The 15,626-nt window shown below is 34.0% G+C and overlaps 1 protein-coding gene and 1 long non-coding RNA gene across 2 annotated transcripts; one reads left to right on the forward strand and one right to left on the reverse strand.

Annotated features, from left to right (window-relative positions):
- Positions 1–8,587: 8,587 nt before the first annotated feature.
- On the reverse strand, positions 8,588–10,600 carry LOC122606643. The gene is made up of 3 exons (XR_006324969.1): positions 10,532–10,600; positions 9,572–9,635; positions 8,588–8,628 (listed from the first exon to the last, which is right to left on the reverse strand). It is a non-coding gene; the product is annotated as an uncharacterized LOC122606643 (long non-coding RNA).
- A 1,816-nt stretch (positions 10,601–12,416) lies between these two features.
- LOC122606481 lies at positions 12,417–13,121 on the forward strand. The gene has a single exon (XM_043779329.1). The coding sequence runs from the start codon at positions 12,545–12,547 to the stop codon at positions 13,094–13,096; it is 552 nt and encodes a 183-aa protein (XP_043635264.1). The 5' UTR covers positions 12,417–12,544; the 3' UTR covers positions 13,097–13,121.
- The last annotated feature ends 2,505 nt before the right edge of the window (positions 13,122–15,626 follow it).

Here is a 15,626-nt window from a genome sequence, read left to right on the forward strand (position 1 = left end):
CGATCCCTTTTTGGGTTCTTGGTTAACTGTTGTTGCTCTGCTACTGTGGGATGTTTTCCGGCGACCCCTTTTTGGGTTTCCGGTTAGACTTCCTGCTTATATATGTATATTTATATATTTACATTGCCGGATTTTTCCTTGGTAGTGTTACGGTAGCGATGCCGGATTTTTCCTTGGCGGCGTTGCCGGATTTTGTTCCATTAAAGCAATAGGTAGCCGGAAAATGTAGCTCGTAGCCGATGATGATATCCTTGAACAGTTTTTTAGGTTGCCGGAAAAAATGGCGATGATGATACAAATGTTCGTAAAAATGGGACTCGGATGATCCGGGGCGTATCTTGGCGGGGTAAACCATTCGGGTTAGCAGCCATGGCGTCTCCGACTTCTGAAATTCCCGACCCCCAAATTCTGAGCCCAAGTTTTATTTTTTACAAAAAATGGTCACTTTTTTTAGTTTTCCGGCAACTATTTCCGGTTACATTTATTTAGTTTTGAAATTGGCAAATTGGTTACTTTCATATACTATACCGCATGTTTTGGCTAGTTTTTGGCTAATTTTTGGCAACGACACGTGACGATATATGATTCGCCGATAGCTTGCCAAACTTACCAATTAGCCGATTTAGTGGCACTACACCTCCCCCCTTAGTTTATATCCCATTGTGAATACATGAACAATGTAAATCAATGATTTATAAATATTTGAAAAACTAATATATAAAATTAAAACTTCGTTACGCACAAAGTACTTTGTATTATATTTAAATCCTTACATTCGGGATACATGATATTTTATTTAAGTAGATTAAAATGAAAAATATATCTTGTATGAGAGATGGTGTTGATGATTTTCTTTTTTTTATTACGAGTACTATTTAATTACTTATTGGACTAATCGATCTGTTGGCATATTTAATTGGAACTTTGAATACAGGTGTTGACTTGAAAAATATAATCATAGTGTAAGCTAACTATGAGCAAGTCACGTAGACAATTGTCACCCGTGGATCATAAGCGAAGAGAAACAGAAGATACTTTTGACTTTTTGAGGCCGTCAACGGCTATAACACAACCTGCCATGTCATCATTCACAAAGCTGGTTAAGCCGAAGCCGGTTTATCCTAAAGAAACGGTTCTAATGAAGCCGTCAATAGATACATGTCCTCCACCATTGCCCACTTCTTCTCGAGCCGCGGCTCTACCAACGAATGAGTCTAGAGCCTCTGCATTCCCATCAAGAGCTAATTATTCCCGAGCCACAACTCCATTATTTAAGCCAACACCAATTTACCCTCGGCTCGTGGGTCAAATGAAGTCGTCCAACACCGATGCTTTTGTATCAGACCCTCTATCTCCACGAGCCATGGCTCCAAGCAATTTATCAAGATTCACCCCTTATCAGCCAATGTCTAAATCTCCAAGAGGGGCGACTCCCCCTCCTCGGCTAATGTATGCCAATCCTCAAGAAATGGCTCCAAACAAGTCATCCAACTCTGCCTGTCCTCCACCAATGCATGCTTCTTCTCATGGTACGGCTCCAACCAAGCCATCCAAAGCTCCTCTTCCTCTTATACCTGCTTATCCTAGAGAAATGGCTCCAACCAATAAGCCATCTAAAGGAGCCACTCCTCTATTAATGCATGATCCTTATCAAACTATGTCATCCATGCACTCTTCTTCTCGTGGGATGGCTCCAACCAAGCCATCCAAAGATGACCATTCTCTACCAATGTATGCTTCTTCTAGAGAGACGGCTCCAACCAAGTCATCCAAGGGCAGTGATCCCCTTCCACCTAAGATAGCCCTAGCCGGGTATTTAGCTCATGAGTATTTAACAAAAGGAACATTATTTGGTAAACCATATGATCCTACTCAAGCCATGGCTTCACCGGTTTCTTGGTCATCTAGTTTAGACAATGTTGGGACAACAAAGCATTTGGACCATAGTAATTATGTTGATAAAGGAAAGGGAATTGCAGTCGAGTCAGAGTCAGAACTTGAGCCGCCACATGTGAGCCATGGTTATGCTGATAAGGTAGAGCCAGAATTTAAGCGAAAATCAAATAAGGATCATGCGTACACCGCGGTGTCTATGATGCTGAAAGATGGGGTACATATACCGGGCATTGTTAACCCGTCTCAGTTAGCGAGACTTTTGCATGCATCTCATCCCGAAAAAAAATGAAATGTTTTTTTTATTTTAGGCATTAATTTTAGTTTCAGCGAACGTGTTACATTAATCAATCTGCAAAAGTTAGAATAAACTTAGAACTTATGAAAGTAGAACACATATGAATTTGGGAATGTTTTGGTTGTGTGGTTTTTTAATAATGATGCTCAATATATATCAAGCTAGACTATATAAAATGTTGCAAGATGTAGTGAATGAATGTTTTCTATTGTGTTTGGATTTCTAAATAGTCATATTTTAAGTGCTGCTTGTCTAGTAAGTTTTCCTATATACAAAAATGCTAAAAGAGAGTAGACTTTAAACTTGACTTGTCTTGCTAAGTGCAATTTGGGCTAAAATATGAGTATGGAGATGAATGAGGCCCAAAAAATGTCTGCATAAAGTTGGGCTAAATCATGAGGTCGAGTTGGATCGTTATCTCTTGTTGTAAATGTTAGAATATCATTTCAGTGTGGAACCAAAGAAGCAAATTAGTGTGGGTGTGAAAAGGAACGAGTTTTTTATTTTTATTTTTTTAAAATGTACTCGTATTTTATAGTCCATCTTTCTGTAAATTAAAATGAAAAAGTGTGTTTAGTATAATGTTGAAACAAAAGTTATTTTGATATAATATGTATGATTGTTACGAATATTCTAAATAGTAAATATGTAATACGTTATACATACAAGGTCATCCTCCATTATTGTTGCAAACATGATTGTTATCGTGAAACAATGTGTTTGTCTTCTAAAAAGAGAGAAAATGATAGACTTATATGATCTATAAGCTTAGAAATAAATTTTTACTGTACCATATTTATTTACAAAAAAGTTAAAATCCAAATTGAATAATAAACACATAATGGGCTCCGCCCAGTGGCCCAGGTATGAATGCACTCTCTGATTAATAAATAAAATCGTGAACTGGTTATGAGTTTACTAATCACCTTGCATACAACATCAAAATATCATTTCTTGTCATGTATAGTTAGCAATCTCATCCTTAATTGGATGTAAAATGACAATTTCGATCATCGATGAACTATCAACTTATTTAGTAACCATATGCTCGGTCTTCAATTCGTATTAAATTTCTTTTTCTTTTTTGTTTAAGTATTTTTTTTTTTTTTTGTCTTTTAAAACATTCAAATTTTTTATTAGCAGAAAAACTAGCGAGATTCTAAAATACATAACATGAGAAGTAAAAATTGATATTATAGCAAATAGCCAAATCCGAATGAAGTAATCACAGAATCACTAATAACTCCATGTCTCCACTTATATTAAAAGTAGACAAATCTAAATTTATATACAATTTAAAACGTGGTAGACGGAACATATTAAGAGTAGTCAAGAGCTTCCCGGAATTCCATCTTGGCCATTAATATTCTTTGACATTGCGTATATAGAGTTTGAATGGTCAGAAATATTCTAAGATATAGTTTCTACTTATTAACGTAGCATTTTCATCCCTCAGGCCCTATTAAAAATGTTCTAAATTGAATTTGCAAAGTCTTAATTTGCTTTTCAACTTTAACTTAATTTAATTATATTATTTTGTGTCGGAGTATAATACCTGAAAAGAGTTATATTAATATAAACATATATAAAACTTAATCAATTCATATAACTTTTAATAAATATTATACAACACAAACAAAAAATATCTAAGGTTTAAGTTATAAAACAAAGACTTTAAATATTTAAAAGTAAACATATTTAATGAGACGAACGGGGAGTAACTCGAATAAGATATTTTCATTCTCAAGTGACAACTTATGTACCATAGTACATATATATAGTATTAGTTGTCATCATGACATAACAATAGTCTAATAATGAATTGAAGGACATATAACATAAACCGTAAACAATGGGCCCAAAGAAGTGTAATCTTTTTGTTTCGAGGGCTGCTTTGGATCGAATTCCGATCAAGGAGGCTCTTTGGAAGCACAATAGTTGGAATGAGGACTTGACGTGTGTCTTATGTGGGGAAGGACAAGAAAGTACAGACCATCTTATTTTTGAATGTGTGGTCTCAGCTAGTTATGGCATTTCATCAGCAGATGGACTAGGTTTGCTCCATTTTTTGTTTTCAATGTCAAAGAAATTCTGAAAATGCATAAACAACAGAGAAGAAGTAGAACAAAGGTCTCGACAATCAACGACATTATAAGGATTAGTTGCTGGTGCATTTCGAGAGCGAGGAATGACAAAATCTTCAACAATGTCGATTCTAATGCTATTGGAATTATTCAAAGTATCAAGACACTTGGGTACCTCTGGTTTAAGCATAAAACGAAGTATGAGAATGTTTCTTAGCAAAACTGATGTGATTTCATCTTTGTGTAAATATTTGTATATATTGGCAGCTAGCATTTTTGTCGGGGCTTAAATGAATAAAATTTTACTTTTTAAAAAAAAAAAAAATTTGTTTATGTTTCTATGTTGCTTTAGCACGGTATTCGATACATGTACCCATATCCATGTATGTTTCATTGTTTTGTAACTAAAGAATGCAAAAAAATATTAGGACATCTCCAATGGCTTCATGGTGCTAGTTTTCAATTCGGTTGGCATTTTTAGGCGTCAGTATGCCACCATTGAAGACCCAATATGCCACTCAGTATGTTTGATCAAATTGCTCCCAAGCATTTCGAATACATTTTGTAAAGTGGACCATCATTTTGGATTTAGTATGTATATGTAATGTGTCTGTACATTGAAAGGGCAAAAGAGAAAAGTGGGCCATAACATTTATTTACTACGAGTAATACAATTAACTGACCTGTGTTTTGTTTTTGTAAATTTTAACCTTATTTTTATTATTACTTAAAGATTTAGAAATGATGATATGACAAGGGCAAACTGAGTTTTACTGTGTTGGGTTAGAGATAAAATAAATTCAGCTTGTTGGTTCAATATGCTGGACCAGTATATTGATGTAATGGTGAGTTGTCCAATGTGTTAGGGCAAACTGAATAGACCACTGGAAATGGCCTTAAATTGTATCCTTAGCTGGATATAAGAGTCGCTGAGGTGGAGTAAGAATGTTATAAACCAACAAGATTTGTTTAACTGATACTTATATATACTTTTTAATTAATAAAAAGGAAAAAGAAAAGAAGGAAACCCAGTAAGGACGTTAATTGAAGTATGGAATTTTTTATTTTTGAAAGGAAAGTATGAATTTTTTTATTCTTTTAATATAAAGAATCTAGATTTGACTGTAATTATAAGCAATTTCAAGGGCTGTTTGTTAATCTTTTTGCTATATAAATCCCTCACCACCCATTCAACTTTTTTCAACATTTCTCCCAACTCAATCTTCCTTCTCTCTCTTGAGTGTATGGGATTATTTGATTTTTAGTTACTTTTTTTTTTTATCAGAAAGTATTTTATAAGAAACAAATATTTTTAATTAAGCAGTTAGGAGTAGATTTCTATTTAATTTTTTTACTCGTAATAGACTAGCGCTTATAAGTAACCAATTCCAAATGCCTAAAAATGCCAACCGTATTTATTTTTCTAAATTTTTATACATATTATTTTAGTTGGGCATTTATGTGCTAGACTGGTTAATTCTCATGAAAGTTACCATGAACAAGCCACGTAGACAATTGCCACCAATGGCTCCACATAAACGAAAATTTAGAGATTCAACCTTTGACTTCTTGAAGCCGTCAAAGACAGCAATGAAACCACCACCATCTAAGCTAACCAAGCCGAGTCCTCATCGAGCCGTAGCTCCAATTAAGACTTCCAAAGCGGCCTCATCCCAACCGGCTCATGGTAACTTGCTTCTAGCCGGGTATTTAGCTCATGAGTACCTAAGCAAAGGCACATTATTCGGACAATTATATAATTCGGCTCAAGACAAGGCTTCACCGGCTTATGCGACCACTAGCACTTTAGCTGGTTTTAAGACCATGAATGGGCCCCTAGATGGTTTATTTAGTAAGAAAAAGGGAAAGGATATTGAGCCAAAACCAAAGTCGAGCGAGCTGGTTAAGAATGAAAAGTACGCCCAAGTGTCCGAGCTTCTAAAACATGGTGTCCATTTTTCGGGTATTGTTAACCCATCACAACTCGCTTCGTTTTTGCATCTTTAGGTAGCAAACAACAACAACGATACCCAAATCTCGCAAAGTGCATCTTTAGCTAGCAAAAATGACGTTAATGGAATTTTGTAAGGGATTCAGTTTTAGTAACCAAGTACATTGAAATGTTAATAATTCAGTTTTCCTTTGATCCTAGATCTTTGTTTTCTAGCTATTGTAAAGTTGTGATAGAATTACAAGTTTACTCTTATTGTTCTCAATAGAATTCATTGAAAAGCAATATAGACAACATTGATTATTATTTTTTAGAATTAGAATAAAGGGGACAAGAGGTTAGTTTATGATGATGGAAGGTTTTGAAAATTGGTGGCGGCATTGAATTGAAATGCTAATGATTCTCTAAGCTATATATGCTCTTTTTGTTGTTTGGTAGTAAGAGGGTTGGTTATCTATTATAAAATTTAGATACTATTATGCGGAGTTTTTTTTTAACGACACATTCCGAACTATAAATCTATCTCATCTTATAAGAGCATCTCCTATAAAGGATTATGTAAGGTGTTTTATAAAGTTTTTTATTATTCAAAATAGCTTTTGTATAAGTTATTTTGGTGGAAAGTTTTTTTTATCAATAATTTGACAATCTTAAGTCTTTGAAAGATTATGACACTCTTTTTCCTCTTTATTCTGTTATTAAATAGTATTTAAGAGATTTTTTTTTATATAACTTTTACCATTAGAACACCAACTTGATAAAAGACCTTTTTAGAAAGCTTTTAACAAAAAGTTTTACCATAAAGATGCTCTTAATTGAGAGTCATTATAGGGTAGACGTGAGTGTATTATACATGTTCCAGCTACTGCAAATGGTTTTTAAAGTAAACGAAAAAAAAAAGGAATCCACCAAAACCCGGCTGAGAAATGAACTTTCGTCTTGTGAGTTAACCTCATGACTCTGCTGATTGAATTGGCTTTATTGTATGTATTGAGGAGTTATATATAAGTTTATACGTGTTATATACATCTAATCAAAACATGAAGTATAATCTTCGTTTATAAATAATCTCCATCTCCATTTGGTAATAGGCTTATAAGAAGAGTAATTTATCTAACTAATGTAAAAGTAATTTATCTAAAAAAATATGTAGCACATGACAACATCTCTTTTTAGCGAAAAAAATCTCCCTGCTCTCACGAGGTGGATTTGACCAAGTCACATGATTCCTGTAAGAGGGATCAAACAGACAAACATTACCATTATTGCACACATGTACATGAAAATATATGTACAAAGTGTCATCATTATAATTTCTTTTTTTTTTTAAATCTTTTTCCCGTCAAGGGCAAAGGTGTAATCGGTTAATTTCATCGGCAACTTTTTTTTTGGCAAGTTTTGATAATTTGTCAAGCTATAGCATATGACTTGGCAAAGTATTTGAGTAATGCTAAACTTACTTAACATTTTACTAACTAATCTTTACTAACTTACGTGGATGGGTGACGTGGTCATCCGTATCATTCAATATTACTCAACCATAGTTAATTGTTTTTGTCTTTTATCAACTCTTTTTGAGTGGTTGTAAAACTCAACCTTTTTTACTTCTTTCTTCTGAAAAGTAAAAGCATAAAAATAATAACCTCTATCTATATTCAATATTACATGCCATCAAATTTCTTCACATCATCGAAGGTATGCTGAATCCAAATCATTGAATCACGTTCATCGTAAATTTAGTATTTGCGGTAGTGGAATTTTTTTATATCCAAATCATCAAATATTCAAATCCCCCAATTATATCATCATTATACATCTCACAACACTAGGTAATGGATTTTGATTTTAAATTAATATAATAATAATAATAATAATAATAATAATAATAATAATAATGCCGGTAATAATTACGAAGACGAACGATCTACGGAGACATGTTAATAATCAAACTTGCTTACGTTTTACCTTATTCGAATGTTTTTTTTTTATATCTAATATGTATTCTTGAGTTATTATGGATATTTGTTAAGGAAAATTTGGGTTGAACCCTATTATAAATTTATATTGTAACACCCATAATTTAAAAATAAGGATTTCCAAAAACTTTTTCCTAACGGCGTCAAAGAAAGCGGAATTAAACTTTAAAAGTCCAAACCAGCAAAATCTGTTTGGTTTATTCATTAAATGGTGTTACTAGTCATATCATCAAAATATGTCTAAATAGAAATCCATCGGTTGCCCAACATTAAACAACCGAGCACATCATCAATACAAGTCATTATGATCTAAACATAAAGCAAATGTCTAAAGCGAGCAGCCACTATGGGTAAACTATAGCCAGCTTCAAAATCATCTATCGTGCCTCACATCTTCTCACATCTACCTGCTCACTATTGTTGGACCTGAGGGCACAACACATTTTAAAAGAGCAAGTGTTAGCTAACGAATTAGCTAAGTAAGATAACACATAATTTATAAAACATTTGTCCATTTAAAACATTATATAAAAGTCATATTAAGTCGTTAAGGCACATATCATCGAACATATCATCTCATATACATATCATAGCATCAACATCATTCATATTAGGATGAGTCATCCTAATGTGCCTAATCATCTTTTGCATCATCACATATCACATCTGAACATCTTTATAATTGTGACATAAGTCACACATCTCGTATAACATATACATCATTATAAGTGAGACATAAGTCACACCCGACTAGATGAACAACCTTACGGCTGTACATCAATGTCGTTAAGGAATGGCAAGCCAATTCCAGGAGTAATCCGTATGTTCAAGGACAATGGGGCTGGTAAGACCTCCCATATTACTCTTCACGTTGTACCTCGTTGCAAGGAGCCACCCGAGCAACCACATCAACGCACTTAACCGGGCTAGGGCAAGTACGGGTTAAGCTTAACACTTTCACATCAAATTTACGAGCTCGATTTCACATCACATATAGTTTAGGTGTTTACACAACCTAAACAATCATCACATATACATCTTTTACGTTTAGGCCCTTAAATGTGCACGTGTCATGGCAACTTAATAAGTCTAGTGAACTAGATGAACAAGCCATGTAATCATGCACATTTCACATATCATCATCATACATCACATTTCATAGCATTTCATTTCATATCATTACATCTCATATCATTGCATAACAAATCATTACATTTCATATCATAGGGATTGCATTTCAGGCCTCAATAGTCATGTACATAGCCCATATCACCTCCCGTATAACCCCGAATACTCATAAGCAAACAAGTTATTATATGAAAACTATGTTTTTGTTGAACCCTCAGCGTGTCAAATTAGTGTATCTTACCTGATGACGAGCACAACGATACACCAAACACAAGTTAACAAGCTTCACAATTATCCCGAGTGACCTATATCGAGTTCATTGTCATTAAATTTGCATAATTCCATCCTCATAAGGTTACAAAACCATTTATTAACTTAGGTAAACTTATAGGACCCTTAAACGCTTGTTTCGGACCTCAAATGGACTCACAGACACTTTATGCGGCGCATGCTTTGAGTATGCGTCGCATATTTGCTTCAAAAATCACCCAGCACCCTCCCATGCCCCGATATGCGCCGCACATAAATTATATGCGCCGCATATGGGGTGCTGGTCGAAAGACTGACTCGTGCTCTTCACTTGCAGACAACTTTTCGACCTCTAGATGACCAAATGAGTAAAAACTTAGTTCTTATGAAATTCAGGAAATTCAAAGAGACCTTTCCAGGGATATAAAGTTTGACTCTTGAAGTTTTCGAATGAACGATTTATGACGTTTGCAAGACAGGTCTGCAGAATTCGTTCGAAACCTGACCACTTCTGGAAATCGACATTTTTCGCATATCTCTGGGCAAAATCACAGGAAACTTTGTTCATAACGAATTTAGGGGACACATAGACCTTTTCAAAAATATAAGATTCATCTCTTATCTCATTCATATCAAAAAGATATGATTTTTTCAATATGACAACATAATCAGGCCTTGAAATCCTTATCGTTTTGAAAGCAATTTCGATCATCAAACATACATGGCTGATACCCACGACCTCTACAGTTCATATATACCAAAATAAGAATCATTTGACACTATGAAATCGTATATGGATTCATTAAACACATCCGACAATTGATTTGACAGCCGTTTTTGACCTAAATCGACTCACAAACATAATCGAATCCAAATCAAGCCTCTAGACCAGGTGTGAACCCTATGTTGGTCATATTTGAACATTAAAATAACATTAACAATGATTTCATACCTGTAGGAAATCTCTAGATACTAAATGATTGCAATAACAATCACCGATTCACCCGAAATTGTCAAATCTAACCACAAAACGATTGAAATCAACCATTACTCAATAGATCCAGCTATGAACGAATTGTATGGATGAATATGAGTGATAATAAGCAAGGATTACCATCTATAACTTGGAGGATGATTAACGGATCGAATACGTGCATCGATTGATCATAAATCCACCCGAAATCGCAATAAACGCACTAGGATTGCTCAAGAGAACAAGGGAGCGGCTAGGGTTTGAATAAGAAGGAGAAGAAACTGATTTGTGATGCTAATTAGGGTCTACTTAACCCCTAATCCCGTTTTTAAGTTTCATCCTATGTCAAAACTCGTCCCTGAACTTCTATAGAGCTCATATTTAGCTCCAAACTCCCTTTGGGAATACTTACAACTCATTAAACACTTTAAACACCTCTAAAGGCATTAAACTATACCTTTAACACTTATTCACATCAACCATTAAGGCATTAAAGCCTTACACCTATAGAACCTTCATCACACATAAACCAATTAAGGCATATAAACTTGACGAAACTTAACGTTGACTAATGGTCAAGTCAATAAGTCAATCTTGAAAAGTTAGGGATGTTACATATATGTTACACTATTATAGAGTAAACATAGGAAATTAGTGGTGAGGTTAGTTAACATAGGTTAATTTTATTTTTGGAATACCAAATGATGTGGCAGCTTCCACGTAAGTTAGTAAAGATTAGTTAGTAAAATGTTAGTGAGTCTAGCATTACTCAAAGTATTTTGGCTCTTTTTGGCAAGTAGGATTGGCTAGAATTGGCCGATTGTTGCAAGCATTGGCAAGAAAATTACAAAGCAAAGATTCCTTTTATTATTATTTTTTTATATATTTATTTTTTTTTTGGATAGATTTGGTTTGTTTTGGCAACTACACCATCAAATTTGGCAAGATTTGGTAAAAATTGGCAAAAAGTTTACAATTACAAATGACACACTCCTATTGGTTCAAAACTTGCCAATTTGCTAACATACTACACCCTTACCCCTAACACGTAAAGTGTGTACGTCTTTATAACTTCTTCTCTCTAAACATATACTTTGGGCAATCATATGTTAAAATTTGGAAAGATATTGGGACCTTTTATAACATATATATGATTCCAAAATACGGTGTTAATCTTATAATGCTTTTATAGTTTTAAGAAAGTGAATGTGGATGGGGACTTAAATACAAAGTTTTATAAGATTTTATGGGGAATTTGTTAACGAAATTTTTTTTTTCTCAAACAAAACGAGTTAATTATCAGAATTTACCTTAACAGGGCTACTCATAATGCAACTTTGGAGAACAAGATACTTTTTTTTTATTAGAACGACAGTATTTTATTAAGAAAGCAACTAGCAAGACGCTAGTTGTTAAAAAAGTACACCTATAGATACAATTAATCTAGAAATAAACAAAGCTAGTAAGAACAAGATACTAAAAGATAACCCTAATGGGTATTATGGCCCAATTTATATACTTAATTAGATCGGCCTTGTAATGGAAAAAATATTGACAATGTCATTGATGAATCTTATCAAATTTAATAAAATGGTTCATATAAAGTTTGATTAACATGCTAGACTTCAAATAGAAGTTAGGATTTTATAAATTATTAAAAGCAATCCTGGTTGGCAACAAAGTGATGTTTATAGTACCAACAAGGACGTTTATTCATATTCGGGCTTTATAGTCTTTTAATATATATACTCCACTTTATAGATGTAATTTTTCGCAATTCTAAGGCCCATTGTTATAATCCTCTCCCTATATAAACCCCTCACATCCATTCATATTTTCCACACATCTAAACTTTTCTCTCTTAAAAACGACTAAAAGAAGTCTAAAAATTGTGATATTATTGATTAAATATTACAAAAATTTAGCTAAGGTCCTTTTCAGAAGACTAGAAATATTTATTTGGTGACTTGGCTAACCCTCATACAAGTTACCATGAACCACTCACATAGACAATTGCCACCAATGGCTCCACATAAGCGAAAATTTAGAGATGAGACATTTGACTTTTTGAAGCCGTCAAAGACAATAAAACCACCACCCTCTAAGCAAGCCAAGCCCATGCCAAGACCGGCTCATCGTCGAGCCATGACTCTGATTAACCCGTCGATAGAAGCTATCTCGCCACCGACTCAATCTAACATGCTTCTAGCCGAGTACTTGGCTCATGAGTATATAACCAAAGGTACATTGTTTGGCCGGTTATATGATCCGGCTCAAAAGGCTCCACGAGCTAATAATTCGACGACTTTAGCTGATTTTACGACAATGAAGGAGCCGAGCCATGGTTTTGTCAATCCACATAAAGAGACGGCTGAGATAAAGCTAAAGACATGGAAGAACAAGAACGGGATTAGCCCACGACTAACTAGGAACCAAAAGTTCATTGAAGTGTCTAAGTTGCTAGTAAACGGGGCCCATATACCGGGCATTGTTAATCCGTCACAACTCGATCATTTTTTGAATCTCCAACAAGAGAATAAATGAAAATTTGTAAGGGATTTAGTTTTAGTTGTGTTGATAATTTCAATAAAAGTTGCATAAATGAAAAAAAATGTGTTTTTTAATTTCTTTTGAAAGGTGTGGATCATTTACTCGGAACAGGGGATTTAGATTACGTTGTCTTAACCGGGTCCGTGCTAGAGAGCCCCCTCACCCTCAATACCTAGTAGGAGGAGAAACTCTCAAATAAACCGTTCGAAGGCACGATATTTAATTGAGATAAAACTCTGCCCCTCTGCAGGACTTAAATCTGTTTCACTGTAAGACTTTATTGTGAAATTCCTTTTAAATGTGTTTTGTAATAATTGTGAATTTTTGTGATTTGTCAAAAATTTCATTAGGGTGTTGCTCTTGTAAAGGCAAGATATATAATCACTGAAATCAAATATATGTTTGTAGTGTAGGCCTTTCGCCTCTCTTTATATGATGTTTGCGATCACTACATTACTCATTTGTGTGATCGATCGTCTAAACGAGGAGAAACTTTACCTGGTTTATATTTATTGATTGTTGAATTGCATGGATACTATAATATTGTTTCGATTTGATAGCATCAAATATAAAAACAAAAGTAATTTTCAAGAAGCTGCAACAAACATTTATGTAATTAATAAACCTATGTCGATGAGCGATTGAGAAGAAGTCTTCTTAATATGTAATATTCACTCTACGCATCTAGGTATGTGCACAGGTCGAAATCCGACCCGTCCCAGATTGACCAGTGACCCGTGAGTGCATGAAAAACGGAACCGTAACCGTAACCCGGTCAGTGAAGATTCGAGTCGTATTTTGGGCGGGTCACGAATTTTCTTCCCATTTTCTCAGTTTTTGGCATTACCTGGCCTGATCCGACACGACCAACCGGTGACTCAGCCTGTTAGGGCTTCGAGCGGATCAGTTTAGGTCGGGTCCGGGTCAGATTAGGATGGATCACAAGTCTACGAATCATTTATACATCCCTATATGCAAGACAATGTGAAACGTTAGTCAAAAAGCAAATAATACACAGAACTAATGTATTTTGGTCAACAATGTGACATATAGTCAATATGTTAATCAATAATGATGAGAGGTTCTAAAAATAGGCCATGTCTTCATATAGATATATGTGGAAATGTAAAAGTGGTGCTATTAAAAACTTAAGTTTGGTGAAATCGTTTTTATAAACTTTTTTAATGTTTAATTTATAATGAATAAATAATTATCTATATTTTTTATGGATTAAAAAATTAGCATGTGAAAAAGATTTTATTTAACTTAGGTGTCATTTTCATTTCTTCCCAAAGACATTAATGAATAATGCTTTCAGGTTTATACCAGTTATTTTAGTGTTTTTTTTTTTTAGATTTACTGACGAATGTTTCCAAGGCATTGATTAGTATCGATTATTTGAATTTCGGGTTTCTTAAAATACATAATCAGTATTTATAATTTATCCTAAATGGTAAGAATTAACCTGATTTAGTAATGACTATTAAATACATTTTTAAATTGATTTAATAAGTATTAATTAATTACATCCATTGATTTTGTAGGAAACTCGTAAAGTATTTAATACAGTATGTACTAACAAATGTATGTGGGCATTCGTTAGCAACTTAACCTTTGTTTTGTAGTTAAACATAAAATCTCCAATAATGATTGATGTGATTTTTTTTCTTAGAAAAAAGAAAAGAAGAAAGGAAAGAAACTGCTCAATGCCGTCTTTCGCGGGTTTTGAGCCCCAATACCTCAACGGTGTATAGAGGAGGTTAAGATGTAGGCAGACCTTACCTCTACCTAAGTAGAGAGACTGCTTCCATTTTCAACCTAAATGGTAGAAAAGGCCCTCCAACCTTTGTATGGAATGAAGATTGAACCCATAACCTTTGTCTCCAAAGGTCAGACTGTTTATCACTGATCCAACCATGCTGCTTTAGAATAAAGAAAGGATCATTGTTAATAGTTGATAAATAAATAAAATTTTGGGAAAAGTACAAATTTCGTCCCTGTGGTTTTTCAGAAAAACACGTTTTATCCCTGCCGTTAAAAATGAGCTTTTTTCATCCCTGTGGTTTTTATTCCGTTAAAAGACTTCGTCCTTCCCCACGTGCTAGTCACCCCCTACGTGCTAGTCATGTGAGGGCCTTTTCGTTAGCTTGCACCAAAAATCAAACAAAAAAACACGTGAATGCCTACTTTTAATTAGACCCAACCCTTTATTTTGACACACCCATTTCTTAAACCTAATTTCTCTCCCAAATCTAATTTCCTCAATTCGATCCAATCAACTGAACTTCAATCGAATCGATTGTTTGCTCTTTTTTTTTATAAAACTATATAATATTTTTATATAATATTTATAACACATAAAATACATTATTTAGATGATTAATTGATATTAGAATAGACTTGCCAAATATTAAATTGTATTTTTGTTGGGTATGTAACCAATGAGAAAATTATGTTATTAAGTACGAGCATAATTAACCAACATGGAAGTTTAATAAGTTCGCGTTTTTAGGCTTTTGATACA

This window comes from Erigeron canadensis, chromosome 7 (genome assembly GCF_010389155.1).
Source record: "Erigeron canadensis isolate Cc75 chromosome 7, C_canadensis_v1, whole genome shotgun sequence".
NCBI classification, from domain to species: Eukaryota; Viridiplantae; Streptophyta; class Magnoliopsida; order Asterales; family Asteraceae; genus Erigeron; species Erigeron canadensis.